The sequence below is a fragment of the Oryctolagus cuniculus genome, chromosome 10 (assembly GCF_964237555.1).
Source record: "Oryctolagus cuniculus chromosome 10, mOryCun1.1, whole genome shotgun sequence".
Taxonomy (NCBI): Eukaryota; Metazoa; Chordata; class Mammalia; order Lagomorpha; family Leporidae; genus Oryctolagus; species Oryctolagus cuniculus.
In genome coordinates this window covers 8,589,031-8,615,733 of record NC_091441.1, presented here as the reverse complement: position 1 = coordinate 8,615,733, position 26,703 = coordinate 8,589,031, and the positions used below count along the sequence as shown (strand labels likewise).

The following is a 26,703-nucleotide window of genomic DNA, read 5'->3' as shown; positions in this document are numbered from 1 at the left end:
CCTGCACCCGCATGGGAGACCAAGAGAAGCACCTGGCTCCTGGCTTCGGATCAGCAGGGTGTGCCAGCCACAGCACGCCGGCCACAGCGACCATTGGAGGGTGAACCAACAGAAAAGTAAGACCTTTCTCTCTGTCTCTCTCTCTCACTAATACTCTACCTGTGAAATAAAAAAAAATTTTTTTAAAAAGCCAAAAAGATAACTGAATAATATGCAGAGAACTAAACTTGTTTGCTTTTTTTTTTTCCTTATTTATTGGAAAAGCAAAGTGACAGAGAGAGATAAACACAGATATATACTCCATTCACTGTTTCACTACCCAAATGCCCACAACAGCTGGGGCTGGGCCAAAGCCAGATGCCAGAATTCCTTCCAGGTCTTCCACATGAGTGACAGGAACCCAATTTACCTGCTACCCTCCAGGTCTGCATTACCAGGAAGCTGCAGTCAGGAGCCAGAATCAGGTATTAAACCCAGGTATTCCAATAAGGGACATAGGCATCTAAAATGGCATCTTTTTTTCTTTTATTACCCCTGCAACAGCAAGGCTCTCAAAAAATTGAGTAATGACTTAGAATTGTTCCTCTAAAAATATGGAATGCTTCATGAATTTGTGTGCCATCCTTGCGCAGGGGACATGCTAATCTTCTCTAAAATGGCAGCTTAACCACTAGGCTAAACACCCACTCCATGAGAACTATTTCAAAAAGCATGGGATACATAAGGATTATTCATTCCATAACACAATATTAATAATTTCTACAAATACATCACTTCTCAAACAAAAATGCAAACTCCTTAATAACACTTACATGTCTAAGAAATAATTCCAGAATCCAATTTAGAAGCTCTACTGATAGATTTCTTCTCTGTTCCTTCATTAGCTTATTTAAAAAATGTATGATGTCTATTAGCAGTTTCTCATCTTCAGTACTAGCAGGAAGCACTTGTAAAAACCTGTAAGAAAATAATTATGGTACTTAACTCTTTAAAATATACATACTACTGATATTCATAGATATGTATACTCAGGAGATTTCTTGTGAGCATGCTATTTTATGAGACACTACTCTAAGTGTTATGAAAATGCAAAGATTTGGGAAATAGGGCTTCTGCATTCAACACCCTGAGCCTATAGTAAAGAAAACATATAGACATGTAACTGAAAAAACTGAGAAGAGACAAGATAATAGAAAAATATCAAATTCAGAAAAAGTGCCAAAGAAATGTAAAAAGAAAAACATTGCTTCTAACTGACCGGGGAAAATTGCTTAGTCACGGTAGTCATGCTTCACTAAGAATCAGGATTTCTTTTTTTTTTAATTTTCAATTCTCTTTATATACAGAAGATCAGTTTAGCATATATTAAGTAAAGATTTCAACAGTTTGCACCCACATAGAAACACAAAGTGAAAAATACTGTTTGAGTACTAGTTATAGCATTAAATCACAATGTACAGCACATTGAGAACAGAGATCCTACATGAGGAGTGAGTGCACAGTGACTCCTGTTGTTGACTTAACAAATTGACACTCTTGTTTATGGCATCAGTAATCACCCTAGGCTCTTGTCATGAGTTGCCAAGGCTATGGAAGCCTTTTGAGTTCACCGACTCTGATCATATTTAGACAAGGTCGTAGTCAGAGTGGAAGAAGAATCAGGATTTCTAACCTAATCTTTCTGACCAATTAGGAAGAGCATGATAATGAGGGGGAAAAAATTATTGCCAAGAAAGCTACCAGAGTTTGTAACAGGCAAGGAAAATGCTGAGGGTAAACTTAGGACTTTAGGAAGGAAATCTTTTAAGTTCAGAGTAAAAGACTATGAACCTATTTTTTTTTTTTTTTGAAAAGGAGAGAAAATGGAGAGAATAAAGTGTCTGCTGCTGGTTCACTCCCCAAATGCCTCTGACAGCAGGACTAGGCTGAAACTAAGAGCCAGAAACTCAAACCAGACCCGGCACATGGATAGCAGGAATCCAATTATTTGAGCCATCACTACTTCCTCCAAAGGTCTGTCTTGGTGGGAAGCTGGAGTTGGAAGCCATGCCTGGGAGCTGAAACCAGTCACCCTGAGGTGAGAGGAGGTATCAGAACTGCTATCTGGCTGGCACCGTGGCTCACTAGGCTAATCCTCCGCCTGCGGCACCGGCACATCGGGTTCTAGTCCCGGTCACTCCTCTTCCAGGCCAGCTCTCTGCTGTGGCCCGGGAGTACAGCAGAGGATGGCCCAAGTGCTTGGGCCCTGCACCTGCATGGGAGACCAGGAGAAGCACCTGGCTCCTGGCTTCAGATCAGCACGGTGCACCGGACACAGTAGCCATTGGGGGTTGAACCAACGGAAAAGGAAGACCTTTCTCTCTGTCTCTTTCACTGTCCACTCTGTAAAAAAAAAAAAAAAAAAAAAAAAAGAGAGAGAGAGAAAACTAATGGGCAAGGAAACTTTTTATTTAAAAAAAAAGTCATTTGGAAAACTGTTTTCTAAAAAAATGCAATCAGGAAGAAATACAATGAGATTCAATTTTATCTACAATGTTACATTTTTAATTCTGAAACATCTAAAACAACTATTTCAAAATGTTAGTAAGAAACCCAGTAATACCATAATATCCAACATTTCTTAAGCATTGACCTTATGCCTGACTGTTTTAATACCTTAAAACTAACTTTTCAATCTTCATTACAACTCTATGAAGTGTGCAGTTCTATTTCACAGGTAATAAAACTCAGAAAAAAAAAAAAAACAGATAGTTTGTCAGTGGTCACAAAGCCAGAAAATTTGAGTATAACTACTAATCAAAGCTGTCCAACACCAAGGCCAGTTAGAATGGCTCTCATACAGAAATCAACAAACAACAAATTCTGGCAACGATGTGGGGAAAAAGGTACCCTAATCTACTGCTGGTGGAAATGTAAACCAATATAGCCATTGTGGAAGACAATATGGAGATACCTCAGAAATCTGAAAATAGATCCACCCCATAACCCAGCAACTCCACTCCTGGGAATTTACCCAAGGGAAATGAAATCAGCATATGAAAGAGTTATCTGTACACCAATGTTCATTGCAGCTCAATTCACAACAACCAATGTCTACCAACTGATGACTGGATAAAGAAATTATGGCATATAAACACAATGGAATATTACTCAACATTAAGAAGAAATGAAATCCTGAAACACACTCTTGTCGATAGTGGTAAACAGTCATCCTTAGAGTAGTACTCATTTTAGTATCTCTCACTCTCTCTCTGTGCATATATATATATATATATAATATATATATGTACACACATATATGTACATATACATATATATATATACACACACACACACCCTTTTAAACTTTAGGGTAGTATTGGTTTTTTAATCTTTCTCTAGATGGCTAAATTTGATGTTATTTTTTGATTAAACAATTAAATATGATTTCATCACATAAGACTTGTTTACATCTACTGTTTAAATAACCAAGGAGGACAATTTCAAAAATATCTGAGCAAAATCAGAATTACTATAACACACATACTTCTTCCTAAAAAGTTTCCTTTTGGGGGGACATTCATTTGGATATCTCATATCTTTTTTTTCTTTTTCTTTCTTTCTTTTTTTTTTTTTTTTATAGGCAGAGTGGAAAGTGAGAGAGAGTGACAGAGAGAAAGGTCTTCCTTTGCCGTTGGTTCACCCTCCAATGGCCGCTGCAGCCGGCGCACCGTGCTGATCCGAAGCCAGGAGCCAGGTGCTTCTCCTGGTCTCCCATGTGGGTACAGGAGTCCAAACACTTGGGCCACCCTCCTCTGCACTCCCGGGCCAGAGCAGAGAGCTGGCCTGGAAGAGGGGCAACCAGGACAGAATCCGGTGCCCAGACCGGGACTAGAACCCAGTGTGCCAGCACAGCAGGAAGAGGATTAGCCTATTGAACCGTGGTGCCAGCTTCATATATCTTTTAAACTAGCCTCAAATTATTCACTCTCATGGAAAATGGCCAAAACATAATGCTATTTTTAAAATAACATATACAAGATGTCTCTTCATATTGTTTCATCTAGAATGATAGTTTGAAATACTTACATAATGTAAAATTTTTTAAACTAAGCTTGTAAAAAATAATTTCAAAAATGTTTGTTGTAACTTTTAGAAAATTTTCTGTCTCCAAACATTTCCTTTAAAGAATTAATCTATCTTAATCAGCCAAAAAGGTGATGTTCCTTCAACTGAGTGGCAACGAAACTTCCCAAAGTCCCATACATTCATATATTTATGAAAGTAAAATTATTGTTTGGACTTTTCCTCAAAACATGTGCATTCTGTGATACACAGTTCTGATAATTACTTAGCAAAAGATAATACAGGAGAAATACAGGAGTAGATTTTATTTTAGGCAATACAATCTATGCTGTAATGAACAAATATGAGCCTTGAAGTCAAATAAGACACAAATAGTGGTTCTTCAACATCCTTGGGGGATTGCTTCCAGGACACTCATGGATACCAAGTTCTGTAGATGCCCACATTCCTTACATACTCACATCACCTATACACATTTCTATATATACTTTAAATCTTCTCTGGCTTACTTATAAACTAATACAATGTAAACAGTAAGTAAATAGTTTCTATACTACATATTGTTTAGGAAATCATCACAAGTCTGTACATGGTCAGTTCAGATGCAATTCTCTTTTCTCAACTATTTCCAAACTGCACTTGGTTGAATTCACAGATTCAGAACCCCTGGGTACAGAGGGCTGACTATACATAAAATAATTTCACTCTGCACTCTCCACTTATGTTAGTACTAGAGAAAAATCCCACCATAACAGTTAATGCTGCCCAGTAGCAAACCATGATTTAGTATTTCAATAAAACATATATAGTACAAACAACCTCAAGATCACTGATAAAAGTAAAATAACTAGAAAGTGATGACTTTTATATATTCATTACCCTAATTTTCATATAATTCATTTAATTATAAGTTCATATAATGTTTAAGAAGAGCCATGCTGCTGTGGTGCAGCAGGTGAAGCTGGACTTGGGATACCAGCACCCCACACATGAGGGCCAGTTCGCTTCTCATCCAGCTCCCTGATAATGCACCCAGGAAAGCAGCAAAGGTTGACCCAAGTACTTGGGTCCCTGCCACCCACGTGGGAGATGCAGATGGAGTTCTTGTCTCCTGGCTTTGGCCTGGGCCAGCCTTGGCAATGGTGAGCATTTGGGGAGTAAACCAGCACACAGAAATTCTCTCTCTCTCCCTCTCTTTCTGTTTCTCTTGTATACAAACACACTCTGCCTTTCAAATAAACAAACAAATCCTTCCTTAAAAAAAAAATAGAAGGCCTGATTTAACAATCAATTTGAAAAAATCCTGAAAATTCAAGCATCAGCTTTCTCATAAGGCACTACTGACTGCTTCTAACCCACCACTGGAAAATCTAATTACATGTCCCAATTATTAAAGCAAAACTAAATAGAGGAGTTCACATTTTGGAAACTCATTTAACCAAGCATTCTGAAAATGATGACTTTATGTTTAATAAGAAAGTTATACATTTTATACTAAAGTCACATGAAAACCAAAATGAAAAACTGCTAGCAGTATTTGCTTATCAGTCTTGTTTCAAATGCGGCCATCTGCTACCAGTTAAATTGTGCTAAATTTATAAGCTAGAGCCTTCCTGTAACTATTAAAGGACTTCCACATGCCAATCAACTTCATGAAATTCAGAAGAAGAAGAAAAATGAGATAATTATTTAAGCACAAAACAAATGCAAAACAAAACAGCCTGTGGCAGGTGTACTAAACCTATTAATCAACCTGCTGATATCTCAGCTCATTTATAATAAGGACAGGAATAAACATTCAGTTTACTTCATCCACATCTTATCCTAACTACTTTTGTGAAATAAAACAAGATTTTCTCAAACAGGATAATAAATGTTTATAAATTTGTTCATAATTCCTTAAAAAAATGCAGTGACTAAGTTAACATTTTTCTGTTTTGCTACTATTATTTGTGGTAGATAATAAAAATCCTGGTGTTTTTCTTTCCATAAAAAATATTTCCTTCATGACAGCAACAATAAGAATACATACTCTGATCTTTAAAGGTTTGAAGATGAGCCCAGATACAATTCAATACAGGTCTTTGAAACTGGCAGCCTTGAGCTTACACTGACCTGTTTAGTGCAGTGTGCCAAGCCATGGACTTCAAGGTGAGCCCACATGGGCCAGTGCCACCCTTTAAAGACAATCTGTCATTCAGAAGATAAAAGCTCATCCTAGCAACAGCAGCCCTGACATCCCTGTGGGATGCAGCCTGAACGATGGAATGGAGACAGTCCTGCAGCCCGCTGGCCATGTGTGTTATCTTCAGAATAAGGGTGTCCTCTGTGGATAACTTCAATGCATCTAAAAATCTAGACAAAAATAAAAAGAACAGCAGAAAGCTATTTAAATTACAGCTCACACTTATTGCTATTATGAATTCTCTCCCCAAAATTCTGTTTTATATTTTTTTTTATAATTAAAGGTTGACCTTCAGCCAAAAGAAAAGTGGGGTATAATATTAGGTTTTACACAAGCATCTCAAGGATTTACATTGATTTATTTTTCCTTACAGAAACATATTTGTATTCATATAAAAAGACTGACAGATTCAAATATTAAGATATTCAAAAGTAATCATAATAAAATATAGTTCATACATACACCGTTGAGCTTTTACTCTAATCCAGAGGTCTATTCCTAGCAATGTACATCTATTATTTAACCAAACTTCATTATGAGGGTACTTGAAAAAGTTCACAGAAAATGGTATTAAAAGATAAGTTTATCCTAGTGCAAAAAAACTTTTGAAATCCATGCATAGTTTTTTCTTAATATGTATTTTTCACCAAGTTTTTGAAGATCCCTTGTATAATCTCTAAATATTTTTTAAAGTTCCTTATATGATAGATTTTTATAAGTAATGAGCATTACTATGCTTAGAAAAATAAGCCAGTCCCAAAAAGCCAAATATGATGTTCTTTCATTTGTGGTAACATATACAGAGAACAAAACAAATGTAACATATATGAGCTAAATTAACATTTTGAGATTTAATTATTGTTTAAAGCCCTCTGTCTGTACTCTTGAGGAACAGTGGTTTTTCTACTTACTACTTCTTGAATTCTTTATTTCATGGAGGGTTAAGCTTGTGATTTTAAAGAAAATTTAAAGTATGTCATTGCAAAAATTAAAAGAAAAATAAGAAAAGAGGAAGGGAGGTGGGAGGGAGGGAGGGAGGGAAGAAGCATAGGGCGGGAAGTATCACTATGCTCTTAACACTATATATATGAAACACATGAAATGTGTTCCCTTTATAAATTAAAAAATGATAAGCTTCAGTTAAACAGTAGAATCAAATGACATAAAGTGAAAAAGCTACTCAACCTAAAGAAAACCTAATTAATTACAATTAATTAACTAGAAATGGTTTTTCAAGTAAATGCAACAGCTTACTCATGGATTTTTGTTTCAGAGTTCATCTGCTTCAAAAGATTATCACTCCCATGATACCATGACAGGTTCCAAGCTATTCTCAGCATGTCTGTCACAGGTTTCAAGGCCAAATAATCAGCAGACAATGGCAAAACTATTGAGTAAGGACTCACAGCATGATGCCCAACGACATATACTGGTAGATGATACCTGAAGAAAACATTTACAAATAATTACAAACTTCCAAATCCTTAAATACTACTCAAGAGACGACAAGCAAATAAGCACTTGGGTAGCACGCCTCCCATTCCACAATATTAAACCGTTATCACAGCGCACACAGTACCTCACTTTCATTCTACTCTAAACTCCCATAAACATCTCTTCAGACTCCTTCCTGCAGACTCACCACAGTGTATGTCACCTGAAAGTCACTGCAGAGGTAACTAATGCTCCTCGAAGCCAGAGCTCATGACCATAGTGAATCAAATAGAAAAGGTGTTCAATTAAAACACAAATACCAGGGCCAGTGGTATGGCATAGCAGGCCAAGCCTCCCATAAGGGCGCCAGTTCCTGTCCCAGCTGCTCCTCTTCCTATCCAGCTCTCTGCTACAGCCTGGGAAAGCAGTGGAAGATGGCAGAAGTGCTTGGTCCCCTGTACCCCGAAAGGAGACCCAGAAGAAGCTCCTGGCTCCTGGTTTTGGCCCTGCTCTTGCCATCGTGAACATTTGGGGAGTGAACCAGTGAATGGAAAATCTCTCTCTCTCTCCGTATCTCTGCCTTTCAAAAAAAAAAATCTTCAGAAAATAAGAAGGGCCAGCACTGTTGTGTAGCAGGTAAAGCCGCCGCCTGCAGTGCCAGCATCCTATAAGGGCACCAGTTCAAGTCCCGGCTGCTCCACTTCTGATCCAGCCTTCTGCTGTGGTCTGGGAAAGCAGTAGAAGATGGCCCAAGTACTTGGGTCCCTGCACCCGCGTGGGAGACCCGGAAAATGCTCCTGGCTCCTGGCTTTGGATCAGTGCAGCTCTGGCCATTTATCTAAAAGATTTATTAACGGACTTAAAGGGAGACTTAGACCCCAATACAGTAGTACTGGGGGACTTCAATACCCCACTCTCAGAAATAGACAGATCAATAGGACAGAAGATCAACAAGGATACAGTAGATTTAAACGACACTATAGCCCAAATGGATCTAACAGATATATACAGAACTTTCAATCCTACAGCTAAAGATTTTACATTCTTCTCAGCAGTACATGGAACCTTCTCTAGGATTGACCACATACTAGGCCATAAAGCAAGTCTCAGCAAATTCAAAAGAATTAGAATCATACCATGCAGCTTCTCAGACCATAAAGGAATGAAGTTGGAAATTAGCAACTCAGGAATCCCTAGAGCATACGCAAACACATGGAGATTGAACAACATGCTCCTGAATGAACAATGGGTCGTAGAAGAAATCAAAAGAGAAATCAAAAACTTTCTGGAAGTAAATGAGGATAACAGCACAACATACCAAAACTTATGGGACGCAGCAAAAGCAGTGTTAAGAGGAAAGTTTATATCAATAGGTGCCTACATCAAGAAATTGGAAAGACACCAAATAGTTGAGCTTTCAATTCACCTCAAGGATCTAGAAAACCTACAGCAAACCAGACCCAAATCTAGTAGGAGAAGAGAAATAATTAAAATCAGAGAAGAAATCAACAGGATTGAATCAAGAAAAATATTACAAAAAATCAGCCAAACGAGGAGCTGGTTTTTTGAAAAAATAAACAAAATTGACACCCCATTGGCCCAACTAACTAAAAAAAGAAGAGAAAAGACCCAAATCAATAAAATCAGAGATGAAAAAGGAAATGTAACAACAGACACCACAGAAATAAAAAGAATCATCAGAAATTACTACAAGGACCTGTATGCCAGCAAACAGGGAAACCTATCAGAAATGGATAGATTCCTGGACACATGCAACCTACCTAAATTGAACCAGCAAGACATCAAAAACCTAAACAGACCCATAACTGAGACAGAAATTGAAACAGTAATAAAGGCCCTCCCAACAAAGAAAAGCCCAGGACCAGATGGATTCACTGCTGAATTCTACCAGATGTTTAAAGAAGAACTAACTCCAATTCTTCTCAAACTATTCAGAACAATCGAAGAAGAGGGAGTCCTCCCAAATTCTTTCTATGAAGCCAGCATCACCTTAATTCCTAAGCCAGAGAAAGATGCAGCACTGAAAGAGAATTACAGACCAATATCCCTGATGAACATAGATGCAAAAATCCTCAATAAAATTCTCGCCAATAGAATGCAACAACACATCAGAAAGATCATCCACCCAGACCAAGTGGGATTTATCCCTGGTATGCAGGGATGGTTTAATGTGCGCAAGACAATCAATGTGATACACCACATTAACAGACTGCAGAAGAAAAACCATATGATTCTCTCAATAGATGCCGAGAAAGCATTTGATAAAATACAACACCCGTTCATGATGAAAACTCTAAGCAAACTGGGTTTGGAAGGAACATTCCTCAATACAATCAAAGCAATCTATGAAAAACCCACAGCCAACATCCTATTGAATGGGGAAAAGTTGGAAGCATTTCCACTGAGATCTGGGACCAGACAGGGATGTCCACTCTCACCACTGCTATTCAATATAGTTCTGGAGGTTCTAGCCAGAGCTATTAGGCAAGAAAAAGAAATTAAAGGGATACAAATTGGGAAGGAAGAACTCAAACTATCCCTCTTTGCAGATGACATGATTCTTTATTTAGGTGACCCAAAGAACTCTACTAAGAGACTATTGGAACTCATAGAAGAGTTTGGCAAAGTAGCAGGGTATAAAATCAATGCACAAAAATCAACAGCCTTTGTATACACAGACAATGCCATGGCTGAGGAAGAACTTCTAAGATCAATCCCATTCACAATAGCTACAAAAACAATCAAATACCTTGGAATAAACTTAACCAAGGACGTTCAAGATCTCTACGATGAAAATTACAAAACCTTAAAGAAAGAAATAGAAGAAGATACCAAGAAATGGAAAAATCTTCCATGCTCATGGATTGGAAGAATCAATATCATCAAAATGTCCATTCTCCCAAAAGCAATTTACAGATTCAATGCAATACCAATCAAGATACCGAAGACCTTCTTCTCAGATCTGGAAAAAATGGTGCTGAAATTTATATGGAGGCACAAGAGACCTCGAATAGCTAAAGCAATCTTGTACAACAAAAACAAAGCCGGAGGCATCACAATACCAGATTTCAGGACATACTACAGGGCAGTTGTAATCAAAACAGCATGGTACTGGTACAGAAACAGATGGATAGACCAATGGAACAGAATTGAAACACCAGAAATCAACCCAAACATCTACAGCCAACTTATATTTGATCAAGGATCTAAAACTAATTCCTGGAGCAAGGACAGTCTATTCAATAAATGGTGCTGGGAAAATTGGATTTCCACGTGCAGAAGCATGAAGCAAGACCCCTACCTTACGCCTTACACAAAAATCCACTCAACATGGATTAAAGACCTAAATCTACGACCTGACACCATCAAGTTACTAGAGAACATTGGAGAAACCCTTCAAGATATTGGCACAGGCAAAGAATTTCTGGAAAAGACCCAGGAGGCACAGGCAGTCAAAGCCAAAATCAACTATTGGGATTGCCTCAAATTGAGAAGTTTCTGTACTGCAAAAGAAACAGTCAGGAGAGTGAAGAGACAACCGACAGAATGGGAAAAAATATTTGCAAACTATGCAACAGATAAAGGGTTAATAACCAGAATCTACAAAGAGATCAAGAAACTCCACAAAAACAAAACCAACAACCCACTTAAGAGATGGGCCAAGGACCTCAATAGACATTTTTCAAAAGAGGAAATCCAAATGGCCAGCAGGCACATGAAAAAATGTTCAAGGTCATTAGCAATCAGGGAAATGCAAATCAAAACCACAATGAGGTTTCACCTCACCCCGGTTAGAATGGCTCACATGCAGAAATCTAACAACAACAGATGCTGGCGAGGATGTGGGGAAAAAGGGACACTAACCCACTGTTGGTGGGAATGCAAACTGGTCAAGCCACTATGGAAGTCAGTCTGGAGATTCCTCAGAATCCTGAAAATAACCCTACCGTTCGACCCAGCCATCCCACTCCTTGGAATTTACCCAGAGGAATTTAAATTGGCAAACAAAAAAGAGGTCTGCACCCTAATGTTTATTGCAGCTCAATTCACAATAGCTAAGACCTGGAACCAACCTATATGCCCATCAACGGTAGACTGGATAAAGAAATTATGGGATATGTACTCTTTAGACTACTATACCACAGTAAGAAACAACGAAATCCAGTCATTTGCAACAAAATGGAGGAATCTGGAACACATCATGCTGAGTGAAATAAGCCAGTCCCAAAGGGACAAATACCATATGTTCTCCCTGATCGGTGATGACTGACTGAACACCAAGAGGGAAACCTGTTGGAGTGAGGTGGACACTATGGGAAACGGTGGCTTGATCAGCATAGCCCTGACTGTTAATGAACAACTTAATACATTATCCCTCTTAGTAGTTTTTTTTTATCTGTTCTACTTAATATGACTGGTTTAGTTCTGTAATTGATGCACAGTTATTCTTAAGTGTTGAAAATTAACTGAAATGTGATCCCTGTTGAACATGGGAGTGGGAATGGGAGAGGGAAGAGATGTATAATTTGGGACATGCTCAGGCTGACTGGCCCCAAGTGGTGGAGTTGGAAGCATACCAGGGGATTCCAATTCAATCCCATCGAGGTGGCATGTACCAATGCCATCTCACTGTTCCAGGTGATCAATTTCAGTTCACAGTTGGTCATGGTGGAGGGACTAGGAGTCAAAGGGAGCACATAGACAAGTCTAGTACCTGCTAACGCTAACCGATGGAGTAAATAAAGGGGAGAGTGATCCAACATGGGAAGTGAGATACTCAGCAGACTCATAGAATGGCAGATGTCCTAAATAGCACTCTGGCCTCAGAATCAGCCCTAAAGGCATTCAGATCTGGCTGAAAAGCCCATGAGAGTATTTCAGGCATGGAAAGCCAAGACACTCTGGCAAAAGATCTCTGCGAGTGAGATCCCAGTGGAAAGAACAGGTCATCAAAGAAGGAAGTACCTTTCTCTGAAGGGAGGAGAGAACCTCCACTTTGACTATGACCTTGTCTAAACAAGATAAGAGTCGGAGAACTCAGAGGGCTTCCATAGCCTTGGAAACTCATGACTGGAGCATAGGGAGATTACTGATGCCATAGACAGGAGTGTCAATTGGTAAAGTCAACAACAGGAGTCACTGTGCACTTACTCCTCATGTAGGATCTCTATCCTTAATGTGCTGTACATTGAGATTTAATGCTATAACGAGTACTCAAACAATATATTTCACTTTGTGTTTCTATGGGGGTGCAAACTGTTGAAATCCTTACTTAATGCATACTAAACTGATCCTCTGTAAAAAAAAAAAAAAAAAAAAAAGAAATTATCAATTCCCAACTTGACTCTCACTGGGATTAAACATGACAATAGGTCTGCTCTGATTTCATCATCATTTAAAAAAAATCATCTATTATTTTTCACTTTATGTTTCTGTGTGGGAGCAAACTGTTGAAATCCATACTTAATGTATACTAAGCTGATCTTCTGTATATTAAGATAATCGAAAATGAATCTTGATGTGAATGGAAGGGGAGAGGGAGTGGGAAAGGGTAGGGTTGTGGGTGGGAAAGACGGTATGGGGGGGAAGCCATTGTAATCCATAAGTCGTACTTTGGAAATTTATATTCATTAAATAAAAGTTAAAAAAAAAAAGAATATGAAATAAAAAAAATTAAAAAAAAATTATAAATAAATAAATATAGATCAATAATAACAACAAAGAAAGAAATTAACAGCAGCCAGAAAGAAAATAAAATAATAATCCACATGTGAATAACCGTTTCAATAATAAATGTAAAAAGTGCTGTGGACATAGAGGAAGGAACTTCCTAGGAACTAAAGGAACACATTTGCATCAATGAAGCAAAAACAAAATGGACAGCTATTCTTCAATAAAGAATGGACTCCAATCGCCAATCTAAAATTCTATACCTAGTGAAAACAATCTTTAAAACAGAAAGCAAAATAATTTTTAGATTAAAAAAATGGGAGTAGGGGCCAGCACCGTGGCACAGTGGGTAAAGCTGCTGCCTGCCATGCCAGTTCAAGAGTCAGCTGCTCCTCTTCCTATCCAGCTCTCTGCTAAGGCCTGGGTAAGCAGTAGAAGATGGCCCAGGGCTTGGACCCCTGCACCCATGGGGGAGACCTGGAAGAAGCTCCTAGCTCTGAAATGGCCCAGCTCTGGACGTTGTGGCCATTTGGGGAGCAAACCAGTAGATGGAAAACCTCTCTCTCTTTCTCTCTCTCTGCCTCTACCTCTCAAATAATAAATCTTAAAAACAAAACAAGAAAAAAAGATATCGTTGCTAACATAATTCCACTAAATTAAATAATAAAGGAAACTCTTCAAAAACCAGGAAGATACCTCACATAGGAAGTGGGCATTTGGCGTGGTGGTTAAATGGCTACTAGGAATGTCTGCACAGAGTGTCTGTTTCAAGTCCACTTCCAATCCTGATTCCTGCTAATGCTCTTGGGAAGAAGCAGCTGATGGCTCAAGCACTTAGGTCCCTGTCATCTTTGTGGGATATCCAGAGTTAAGTTCTGGGCTCCTGGCTTTGGCCTGGCCCATTCCTAGCCTGTTGTGGACACACCAGTGAATGAATGCTCTCTCCGTGTCTGTCTATTTCTGGCTGTCTGCCTTTCAAATACAGAAAAAATAAAATCAGAGATGAAAAAGGAGATGTTACAATGGATACCACAGAAATAAAAGAACTATCGGGATTTACTACAAATAGCTGCATGTCAACAAACTGGAAAATCCAGAAGAAATGGATAGATTTCTGGAAACATACAATCGCCATAATTGAGTCATGAAGACAAAGCCAAAATAGAACAATAAACAGAGACTGAGTCAGTAACAAAGACCCACCCAATAAAAAAAGCCCAGGACTGGATGGCTTCACTGTTGAATTCTACCAACTTCCAAAGAACTATTTCCAATTCTTCTCAAACTATTCAAAAACAATTGAAAGGGAAGGAAATATCCCAAACTCCTTCTATGAAGCCAGCATCACCTTAATTCTAAAGCCGGGGGGGAAAAAAAAAAAAGAGAACTATAGACCAATATCCCTGATGAATACAAATGCAAAAGTCTTCAACAAAATATTAATCCCATCCAACAACACATCAGAAAGATCATTCACCTACACCAAGTGGGATTTATCCCTGGTATGCAAGGATGGCTCAGCATTCACAAACTAATCACATTAACAAATTGAAGAACAAAAGTTATATGATTATCTCAACAGATGCAGAGAAAGCATTCGATAAAATACAACACCCCTTCATGATGAAAACTCTAAGCAAACTGGGTATAGAAGGAACATTCCTCAACATAAGCAAGACAGTCTATGACAAACCCACACTCAGCATCCTATTGAATGGGGAAAAGCTGAAAGCATTCCCACTGAAATCCAGAACCAGATAAGGATGCCCTCTCTCACCACTGCTATTCAATATAGTTCTGGAAGTTTTAGCCAGAGCCATTAGACAAGAAAAAGAAATGAAAAGGGTACAATTGGAAAGCAAAAAGTCAAATTATCCCTGTTTGCAGATGACATGATCCTATTTATACGGGCCAAAAGGCTCTACTTAGGGACTATACTGCAGCTCATAAAGAGGGTTTGGTGAAGCTGAAGAATATAGAATCAACACACAAAAATCAATAGCATTTGTATACACAAATGATGCCACAGCTGAGAAACAACTTGTAAGATCAGTCCCACTCACAATGGCTACAAAAATATTTAAGTATCAGGGCCAGCACTGTGGCGTAGAGAATAAAGCCACCACTTGCAGCACCAGCACCCATGCGCTCCAGTTCCAGTTCTGGCTGCTACGCTTCCAGTCTAGCTCCCTGCTAATGTGCCTGGGAAAGCGATGGAAGATGGTCCAGGTACTTGGGCCCTTGCACCCACATGGGAGACCTGGATAAAGCTCCTGGCTCCCGTCTTACCCTGCCCTGGCTGTTAAGGCCATTTGAGGAGTGAATCAGCAGATGGAAAACCTATCTCCACCTCTCTTTCTCTCTGTAACTCTGCCTTTCAAATAAATAAATATTTTTTTTTTTGACAGGCAGAGTGGACAGTGAGAGAGAGAGACAGAGAGAAAGGTCTTCCTTTGCTGTTGGTTCACCCTCCAATGGCCGTTGCGGCTGGCGCGCTGCGGCCGGCGCACCGCACTGATCCGAAGGCAGGAGCCAGGTGCTTCTCCTGGTCTCCCATGGGGTGCAAGGCCCAAGTACTTGGGCCATCCTCCACTGCACTCCCTGGCCACAGCAGAGAGCTGGCCTGGAAGAGGGGCAACCGGGACAGAATCCGGCGCCCCGACCGGGACTAGAACCTGGTGTGCCGGCGCCGCTAGGCAGAGGATTAGCCTGTTGAGCCGCGGCGCCGGCCAAATAAATAAATATTTTTTTTTAAATTTAAATATATCTTAGAATAAATTTAACCAAGGATGTGAAAGATATCTATAATAAAAATTATAAAATATTAAAGAAATAGAAGACAAAAAAATAGAAGAATCTTACAGATTTGTAGAGTGGAAGAATTATCATTAAGATATAATATCATTAAAATTATCTTATCATTAAGATAGAATATCATTAAAATGCATATCTTATCCAAACCAAAATACATTCTTCTCAAATCTAGAAAAAAACAATGCTAAAATTCTTATGGAAACACAAGTGAACCTGAATAGCTAAAATAATCTTAGACAACAAAACAAACCCCAAGGCAGCATAATACCAGGTTTCAAGTTACACTACTGGACAATTATAATCAAAATAGCTCGGACTGGCACAAAAATAGATATGTAGACCAATGGAACAGAGTAGAAACCCCAGAAATTAATTCACACATCTACAACCAACTAATCTTTAACAAGCTAAAATCAATCCCTGAAGCAAGGATAGGCTCTTTAACAAACTGCGCTAGAAAATTGGATATACGCATACAGAACTATGAAACAAAACCCCTACCTTACACCTTATACAAAAATCAACTCACAATGAATCAAGAATCTAAATCTATAACCTGATACCGTCAATTACTAGAGGAAAACATCAAGGAAACTCTGTAAAACATTGGCATAAGCAAACTTCTTGGAAACAACCCCAGCAGCACAGGCAGAAAAAAGCAAAAGTTGAGAAATGGGATAACATCACATTAAGAACCTTCTAAACTGCAAAGGAAACCCTCAATAAAGTGAAGAGGCAACCAACAGAATGGGAGAAAATATCTGCAAACTATGCAACTGATAAAGGATTAATATCTTAATCTATAAAGAGCTCAAGAAACTCAACAACAACAAAACAAAAATCCAATTAAAAAAATGGATAAAGGACATAAACAGGCATTTTCAAAGGATGAAATGGAAATGGCCAACACACACATGAAAAAATGCTCAGCATCACAGGCCATCAGGGAAATTCAAATAAAAACTACAATGAGTTTTCACTCACTCCAGTTAGAATGCCTATCATCCAAACATAAAAAAAAAATAAATAAATAAATAAATACTGGCAAAGATGATGGGGAAAAGGTACCCTAATATAGGAATGTAAACTAGTATAATTATTACGGAAAACAGTATGGAGATTTCTCAAAAAACTGAAAATAGATTTACCATATGACCAGGCCATCCCATTCATAGGAATTTAACCAAACGAATATGAAATCAGCCTATGAAAGAGTTATCTGCACCACATGTTTATTGCAGCTCAGTTCACAACAGGTAGGATATGGAGTCAACTCAAATGTCCATCAACTGAAGCTTGGATAAAGAAAATGTGGTATATACATATATATAACTTTGTTCCTATGGAATACAACTCAGCCATCAAAAGGAATGAAAGGGAGAAAGGGAGGGGGGAAGATGGTTATCTTCTTTGAATTATACCTATAAAATACATGAAATCTGTTCTCTTTATATTCATAAAAATATTTAAAGAAAAATATGAATTTATTTTTTCTTTTTTTTATTTAGTAAATATAAATTTCCAAAGTACAGTTTATGGATTACAATGGCTTCCCCCCCATAATTTCCCTCCCACTCGCACCCTTCCCATCTCCCGCTCCCTCTCCCATTCCATTCACATCAAGATTCATTTTCAGTTATCTTTATATACAGAATTTCGATTGTTCTGAATAGTTTGAGAAGAAGCAGTACATGGAACCTTCTCTAGGACTGACCACATACTACTAGGCCATAAAGCAAGTCTCAGCAAATTCAAAAGAATTAGAATCATACGATGCAGCTTCTCAGACCATAGGGGAATGAAGCTGGACATTAGCAACTCAGAAATCCATAGAACAGCCGGCGCCGCGGCTCACTAGGCTAATCCTTCGCCTAGCGGCGCCGGCACACCGGGTTCTAGTCCCGGTTGGGGTGCCGGATTCTGTCCCGGTTGCCCCTCTTCCAGGCCAGCTCTCTGCTGTGGCCAGGGAGTGCAGTGGAGGATGGCCCAAGTGCTTGGCCCTGCACCCCATGGGAGACCAGGAAAAGCACCTGGTTCCTGGCTCCTGCCATCGGATCAGCGCGGTGCGCCGGCCGCAGCACACCGGCCGCGGCGGCCATTGGAGGGTGAACCAACGGCAAAAGGAAGACCTTTCTCTCTCTCTCTCTCACTGTCCACTCTGCCTGTCAAAAAAAAAAAAAAAAAAAAATCCATAGAACGTATGCAAATACATGGAGATTGAACAACATGCTCCTGAAGAAATCAAAACAGAAATCAAAAACTTTCTGGAAGTAAATGAGGATAACAGCACAACATACCAAAACTTAAGGGATACAGCAAAAGCAGTGTTAAGAGGAAAGTTTATATCAATAGGTGCCTACATCAAGAAATTGGAAAGACACCAAATAAATGAGCTTTCAATTCACCTCAAGGATCTAGAAAATCTGCAGCAAACCAGACCCAAATCTAGTAGAAGAAGAGAAATAATTAAAATCAGAGAAGAAATCAACAGGATTGAATCCAAAAAACATTACAAAAAATCAGCCAAATGAGGAGCTGGTTTTTTGAAAAAATAAACAAAATTGACACACCATTGGCCCAACTAAATCAATAAAATCAGAGATGAAAAAGGAAACGTAACAACAGGCACTACAGAATTAAAAAGAATCATCAGAAATTGCTACAAGGACTTGTATACCAGCTAACAAGGAAACCTATCAGAAATGGATAGATTCCTGGACACATGCAACCTGCCTAAATTGAACCAGGAAGACATAGAAAACCTAAACAGACCCATAACTGAGACAGAAATTGAAACAGTAATAAAGGCCCTCCCAACAAAGAAAAGCCCAGGACCAGATGGATTCACTGAATTTATTTTTCCAAAGTCTAAAGAGACTGGAAAATCAAATGCAATACATGACCTTGACTGAATTCTACAATTTAAACAAAATTTTAAAATTCAAAAGTTAAAATTTAAAAAAAAATTTTTTAAAAATTTAAACAAAATTATATCTGAAATTTATTTTCACCTAGTTGGAGGTGGAGGCTAAATATAAATTTAAAAAATATACTGGGAACAAGAAAGCAATTAGAACACATGTTAATAATTGACGACTTTAGGCTGAAGAGAATACACAGGGGTATACTGTATAGTTCATTCCAACTTTTCTTAGATTTGAATGATATCAAAATAAAAATTTAATGATAGGATGGTATAGCTACTGAAATCTCCAAAGTATTAATGTGAAGAAAACATGAAAGCACTGTAAGTTATGTGATTTAAATATAACTAAATGTTTAAAAAATATAAAGATTAGGCTTTGTGAAACATTATTTTATCCTTCAAGAAAATCAGAGAAATAAATTCCTTACCTTCTAAAAACTGAAACAGGCAAACTGAAGACTGATGACAAAGTAGGTTTACTGGAAGGATCTACAGACCTATTTCATTAAAGAAAACAAAATGAACAATTGAGGAGATTACAGCTTTGTCTAATACAGGTTGCTAATTTCTTTGCCTAAAAATACAATCAAGAGTTGAAATTGGGTTTGTCATTTAGTATAGTTACAACATGTCTGCTACATGGATTTTGCTCTTGCAGAATAAGTTACGCTTTTCTTTAAAAATGCAATATCATAAATGATTCATATAATGCAGTGGTTGCACTGGCAAGTGGATTCTTCTCCCACCACTCCCATTCGAGTTCAATGGTAACCAGAAACTATCATCCTAAACATCTGCCTGATGATTTTTTAATAATAAAACATCAAAGAAAAAATACAAAGTTGAAGGTATATACTAAAAATGTACTATAGACAAAAACCACTATAGTGATTTTTAATTTTGTACCTAGTTATGTTCAAAATAAAATATCAGGGTGACTTTTTGAACCAGTGGGCTTCTTAATACTGCTTAAACTAAATCATACCACATATATCTAGCATGGATAGCAAAAGCCTCTCATGTCAGAATGAATTGCTATAAGATTGTATCAACACCCTAGGATAATTAACAGTAAAAAACATATAAATTCTTATATCTTACCACATATCCATTCTTGATACCTCATCAAATAACAGAAGACAAAACAATGCGCCAACTTCAGTCACAACAGTACAGTCTTCATGAAATATCAAGGAAACTGAGGAATAAAAAGAAAAATAAATAACTATGAAATATTTTTACTTCTAATAAGAATGGACCTCAAATTAAAAATGCCTTTTTAATGTGAAGGGAAAAGAATGTATCAACCCAGAAAAACTGACATCACTGAAATACTGACTCGAACTTTTGAATATTTTTTTATATTTATAACTTTTTATAACTTTTTTATATCTTTTATTCCTAAGACCTACATTCAACTAATATAAAAATACATTCAATATATTTTTCAGTTAAAATCTTGAAGTATATAATAGGAAAAATATAGCATGTTTACAAAGAAAAGATCATTCCAGATAATATATTCCAAACAATAACTAGGACATTATTTATTTATTATTATTTATTTTCTGGAAAAATCAAAGAGAAAATGAAAACTTTTAGGATTTTACTTTATATAGTTCTGTACTTTCTGAATTTTTTCAATACAGATGTGTAATTTTGCAATTATGTAAAACAAAACAGATAAAAAAGGACCTGAAGTTTGGATTCTTCTCCTGTTACCATTGTGTGTCTGGTTATGACTTACACCAGATAAAGAAGTCTTTCTAGACCTCATTTTCCTCTACAATGGCATAATAAATGTCTATGTTAGTTTCCAACCCTGAAATACAGTACAGGATTCTGTTATATAAATCTAGTAATTCAAAGCAATGCGTCTAACAGGTTATCAAATTATTGTATCCCTTTGACCTACTCACCTATGGACAGAACGATCTTTCTAAAACATATGCTCCCCCATTTAGCAACCTCACATGACCCCTCACTGCCATTTCATCAGTCCCTCCAGGCCCTGCAGGACTACTCTCCTTACAACACCCCACCATTTCCCCTTCACCCAGCAGCCCCAGATCCGGCCATCCTTAACCCACCACCATCTCAAATACACCATTCTCTCTCACCCATCACTGTGGCTCACTCTAGCTGGAAGTCAATCCTCTCTGTATTTGAACTCCTACTTACTTCTGCAATTCCAGCTTAGTGGCACACCCCCTGGAAACATTCTCTGATACTTCCCCACACCTCATCTATTCAGCACTTCCTCTGGCACCAGAAATCCAACTATAAATATTACTACACTGCATTTTATATTCACTTGTCAAACCTCTGACTCTACCATAAGCTGCCTGAGGGTCATTCACCATGTGCTCCACAAAGGACAAAAAATTAATTTTGGTCTGAAACCAAATTGTTAATCAGAGATAATATATGTTCACACTGAAGTAATTTTCATAAACAGTGAGACAGGAAAATTCTTTAATAACCAAGAAGGTATAGATTATGTTGCCTTGGAAAGTACCCCAGCAAGTATTCATAAGTTCAATCACTGAATAATTTAAACAAAAATTATAAATGAAAAGGTAAACTGGAGACCAAAGGAAATTAAACTGAGGTTAACAGGAAGATAATTAACAGGATTAAAGAAAACTAGAAATCTAAAACTGCTGCTCTTTCAAATGAACAGTCTGTGAGAACTTATAAAAATTTTACATTCTACTCAAAATTTTATGAGTCTAAACATACTTACTCTGTTTAGAACTTTATCTGATTTGGACCTCAACTAATGCTACTGCATCCTATTCACTCAGCAAGCAGAAACTATTAGGAAGGGGGGAAAAAACTAAAACAAAATGACTATAATCTAATAATAAACTTTGAACATAATTTCTTTTCACTTTAATATTCCTGATAATAGACAAGGTTAAATATACTGAGATATCTCATGAAGGCATATCTTGTAAAATATGTCAAAGCACTGACTTAAACCTCTAGGAAAGAAAACAGAATAAAATATTAAACACAGTTGCTATAAAGATAGAGAGGAAAGAAGATAAAACTACAGGAGATTTTTCCATTAAAGACATTACTAAATTAGAATCAACCTAAAATGTGTTTTAAAAAATACTACAATGTTTAAATGTAATAAATGTATGCTCAGTCATTCATAAAGACCTGGTGTCCATGCCTCACAGGTCAGGCCTGTATCTTTAATGCCAGTCAAATGACGTAAGCAGTGTACTACAAGCAAAGGAAGAGACAGGTCCTGGAAAGAAGGCTGCAGTTTTCTCTCTCCCTAGATAATAGTTTACCTTTGAGCACCAAATGATCAAGGTGCAAAAACACTCATAAACTTTAGCTTTTCTTTCTTTTTTTTTTTTTTTTTTTTGCAGGAGCCAGGTACTTATCCTGGTCGCCCATGGGGTGCAGAGCCCAAGGACTTGGGCCATCCTCCACTGCACTCCCTGGCCACAGCAGAGAGCTGGCCTGGAAGAGGAGCAACTGGGACAGAATCCGGCGCCCCGACCGGGGCTAGAACCCGGTGTGCCGGTGCCGCAAGGCGGAGGATTAGCCTAGCGAGCCGCGGGGCCGGCCAAACTTTAGCTTTCCTTAGCACTAAGGCCCAGTCAGTATCAAGATTAGAAAGAAATATCCATAAAAATATTGAGTGTTTTCCATTAGCAAATTCACTAGTAAACTCCACTGTCCCACTAGTAAAATGGAAAGTAAATATTACCTACAATTAATGAATGAATACTTAAAGCTTAAGACTGATCTCATTATTAACAGAATTTTTGTTCACCTCTGAATAACAGGATCAAGAGAGAAGACTGTTGCGAGAGGGAAACACGCACAACTGGATCAGCACATAGAACCTTCCTCAAGAGCGTGAGGCATGGCTGGGTCAAGCACTCTACCACCTGGCCAGGAAAGAAAACACATAACTATTTATTTTCAAAAACTTAAGGTCAGATAAAAGATATCATAATATTATCTCATTTTTAATTTTATGCCTTTCAGTCAAAAACATGTGAAACAGAAAAGCACCATGATGCAGCAGGTTAAGCTACCACCTGAAAAGTCCACATCCAGTACCAAAGGGTCTGGTTCAAGTCCAAGCTACTCCACACTGCCAATCCAGTTTTCTGCTAATGGGCCTGGGAGGCAGCAGATGATGGTCCTAGTACTTCGGTCCCTGCCAAACACTTGAGAGCTGTGGATGGAGTTTTAGGTTCTTGGCTTCAGCCTGGCCCAGCACGAGCTGTTTGCAGGCATTTGGGGAGTGAACCAGGGAATGGAAGATCCCTAACCCTCCCTTCCCTCTCTCTCTGTCACTCTGCCTTTAAATGAATGAATAAATAAATCTTTTTAAAAATATATGTGAAACTAAAATGCAGATAAAATTAGAAATGACCACTGAAAATACTTCTATGCTTTCTTTGTATTTCTGCTTACACATCTAATAGAACTCTTTTTTAAGATTTTTTATTTATTTATTTGACAGGTAGACTTACAGAAAGTGAGAGAGAGAGACAGAGAGAAAGGTCTTCCGTTGGTTCACTCTCCAAATGGCCGCAACAGCCGGAGCTGCACCAATCCGAAGTCAGGAGCCACGTGCTTCTTCTTGGTCTCCCATGTGGGTGCAGGAGCCCAAGCACTTGAGCCATCCTCCACTGCTATCCCAGGCCACAGCAAAGAGTCGGACTGGAAGAGGAGCAACCAGGACTAGAACCCGGAGCCAATATAGGATGCTGGTGCCACAGGAGGAAGATTAACCAAGTGAGCGACAGCGCTGACCCCTAGAACTCTTAAGATTAGTTTTTCTTTATAGAGATTGCAGTTGAAAAAAAGAAAAAAATGAATGAGACATTGGGTGTTACTTAGAATTTAAAATCCAAGTACTCACCCAATTCAGCTGAATTCAATTTCAAATCTGATTAATAAGAACACTTAACCTATAAAAAACACATCTAGATGTACATTAGTCTTACCTTACCATGCTGACCCACACATTCATTTAAGTATTCAATTATCTTGTCAATTAAGCATAACTTTTTCACCACAGCATGCATTTTAATATCTGTAAAGAAAAAAACTAAAAGTTACCAAAAATTAAGAAAGACAGCCCAAGTTCTTGGGTCCTCGCACCCATGTGGGAGACCTAGAAGAAGCTCCTGGCTTCAGCCTGGCCCAGTCCTGGCTATTGCAGTCATTTAGGGATTGAAACAGTGGATGGAAGATCTCGCTCACTCACTCTCCCACTCTCTCTCTGTAACTCTTTCAAATAAATAAATAAATCTTTAAAAAAAATGCAATGAATTTCAATGGACTCTACTTATGAAGAACATAAACTTCAAAAAATATATTCACATTACATTTGTAATTACAAGACAATTACAAAATTATACACATATACATATATAGAAGCTGTTTGAGGGCATCTGGGGAAGGAACCAGGGAACAGAAGATCCCTAACCCTCCCTTCCCTCTCTCTCTTGTCACTCTGCCTTTGAATAAATAAATAGTTAGTTATTTACGTATTTGTTGCAAGTATTTAACAACTTGAAATTTTCTCCTATATATTCAGTGAGAAAAACGCTCACATACATACACATTAACACACACACACACAGATACTGAACTAGTGGCTATCGGTATAACTAATTCTAACTGCCACGTTTTAAAAAAGGCTTCCATTACTACCTAGTAACATGCAAATGTGTAAAGAACCAGGTAGTCAATACATTGGGCTTTGTTGGCCACATATGGTCTCCACTGCATAGCCTTTGGATACTGAGGGTGTGGGGGATTTGTTTTGTTTTTTTTAACAGCTCTGAAGATGTAGCCCTTAATTTGAGGGCCATGTAAAGAAAAATAGGTCACAGGCAAGACCTGGTCCAACACTACTACACACAGCACTGTAAAATTCTGTTACCAATAGGACGGCAATTATCACCCTTAAAAGACATCACCTTGCATAATCACAGCTAACTGTTCAGCAGCTGACTTTCTCAAAAGAAGATCAACATCATCTGAGGTGAAAATTTCATAAACCCTTTCAACTGTCTCCAACTACAAATCAAGAAAAAAGAAAAATTACTGTTATCATATGTTCCAAATTATCCAATAAAATCATACAGTTCATGGCATAAAAATAAAATAAAAGCTCAAAAAGTCAACTTACTTAAGTAACCACTAAATTTACATGTAAATTTGCAACAGCGCTGTGCCAGGTCAGGAAGGAACTTGGATTCTAAAGGAGAGCTATCATGTCAAATAAGCATGTCATCATAACACACATTTCTGTTAGAAGTCATTCGTAACCCAGCAGTCCATTAGCTACCCTAAGAGCATCACAGAAAATACTTGCTTTTAAAAGTCATCACTAAATTTCTTTCCATCAAATTGTATTAACCTAATATTGTAATCAAAAAAATTTACATTTCTAGTGCATATAGTAAATTAAAAGGCATATAATGTCTGGCATATGGTGGGCACTCAACATAAACAAATGTATCCTATCCAGAAGTTGGTTAAAGCCAGAACATAATTTCAAAATGGCTCCGAATCACCACACCTCTTCTCTCTTCAGGATATGCACAAATTAGAACGTCACATAAAATATGAGATATACAAATGCATCAAATAATCATGAAGTAATAAACTCAAAAGTTACAGTACCTTAATAACCAGTTCTCTTCTGTCATCCAATTTGAGTTCAATAGGTTTTTTCACAATAAATAAATTAGTAACTCTGGAGAGAACTCTGGCATCTATTAAAGGGCGCTTTGTGTCAGCCCCTTCTTCATTTGTAAGATGAAATGCTAAAAGCTTTAATGCTAGTGAACGAACTCTAAAAACACAAAGTATTGAAGTCAACATTTTCACATTCAGATGTCTATAAGAAAGGCCCATAGTCACAAATAATTATCTATCCAAAGTATAATTATCAGTTATACTATATTGACATTAATAATATATTTTACTTGTTCCATTAAAAAATCTTTCCTCTATAACTACATTTATTCAACTTTATAATATTTATAAAATGAACATCAGAAACAAAGAATAAGCAATATAATTATAAATGAGACTCACTGAGACTAAACATCACAGTCAACTTCAAGAAGTAGATCTGAAAAATCAATTCTCTAACTCTTGACTTCAACTCTAGTGATCTTTCTCAACCATAAAAAGTATTACAGTGGCCAGCGCTGTGGCACAGTAGGTTAAAGCCCAGCCTGCAGCGCCAGCATTCCATATGGGTGCCAGTTCGAGACCCAGCTGCTCCACTTCCAATCCAGCTCTCTGCTATGGCCTGGGAAAGCAGTAGAAGATGACGAAACTCTTTGGGCCCCTGCACCCACATGGGAGAACTGGAAGAAGCTCCTGGCTCCTGGCTTCAGATCAGCTCAGCTCTGGCCACTGTGGTCATTTGGGGAGTGAACCAGGGGAATGGAAGACTTTCTCTTTCTCTCTTTCCCTCCCTCTCTCCCTCTCTCTCTGGCTCTACATCTCTCTATAACTCTGTCTTTCAAATAAATAAAAATAAATCTTTAAAAAACAAAAGGTATTACAGACCCCTAACCAG

General features: G+C 37.9%; 1 protein-coding gene and 1 pseudogene across 4 annotated transcripts in view; both read right to left on the bottom strand.

Moving 5' to 3' along the window:
* RTTN (rotatin) overlaps positions 1–26,703 on the bottom strand; it is a 230,378-nt gene that overhangs the window by 140,668 nt on the left and 63,007 nt on the right. For 2 of the 4 annotated variants that reach the window (XM_008261459.4, XM_051851886.2), the window contains 9 exons: positions 25,794–25,965; positions 25,085–25,184; positions 24,104–24,192; positions 22,915–23,032; positions 20,217–20,313; positions 19,544–19,612; positions 7,505–7,693; positions 6,181–6,420; positions 813–957 (listed from right to left, as the gene is read on the bottom strand). In XM_008261459.4, the coding sequence (XP_008259681.3) occupies positions 813–957; positions 6,181–6,420; positions 7,505–7,693; positions 19,544–19,612; positions 20,217–20,313; positions 22,915–23,032; positions 24,104–24,192; positions 25,085–25,184; positions 25,794–25,965 (1,219 nt within the window). Of the gene's footprint in view, positions 1–812; positions 958–6,180; positions 6,421–7,504; positions 7,694–19,543; positions 19,613–20,216; positions 20,314–22,914; positions 23,033–23,626; positions 23,918–24,103; positions 24,193–25,084; positions 25,185–25,793; positions 25,966–26,703 lie in introns of those variants that run through there. The other 2 variants (XM_051851884.2, XM_051851887.2) reach the window with 2 other exon arrangements.
* On the bottom strand, positions 588–685 carry LOC127492534 (U6 spliceosomal RNA; annotated as a pseudogene).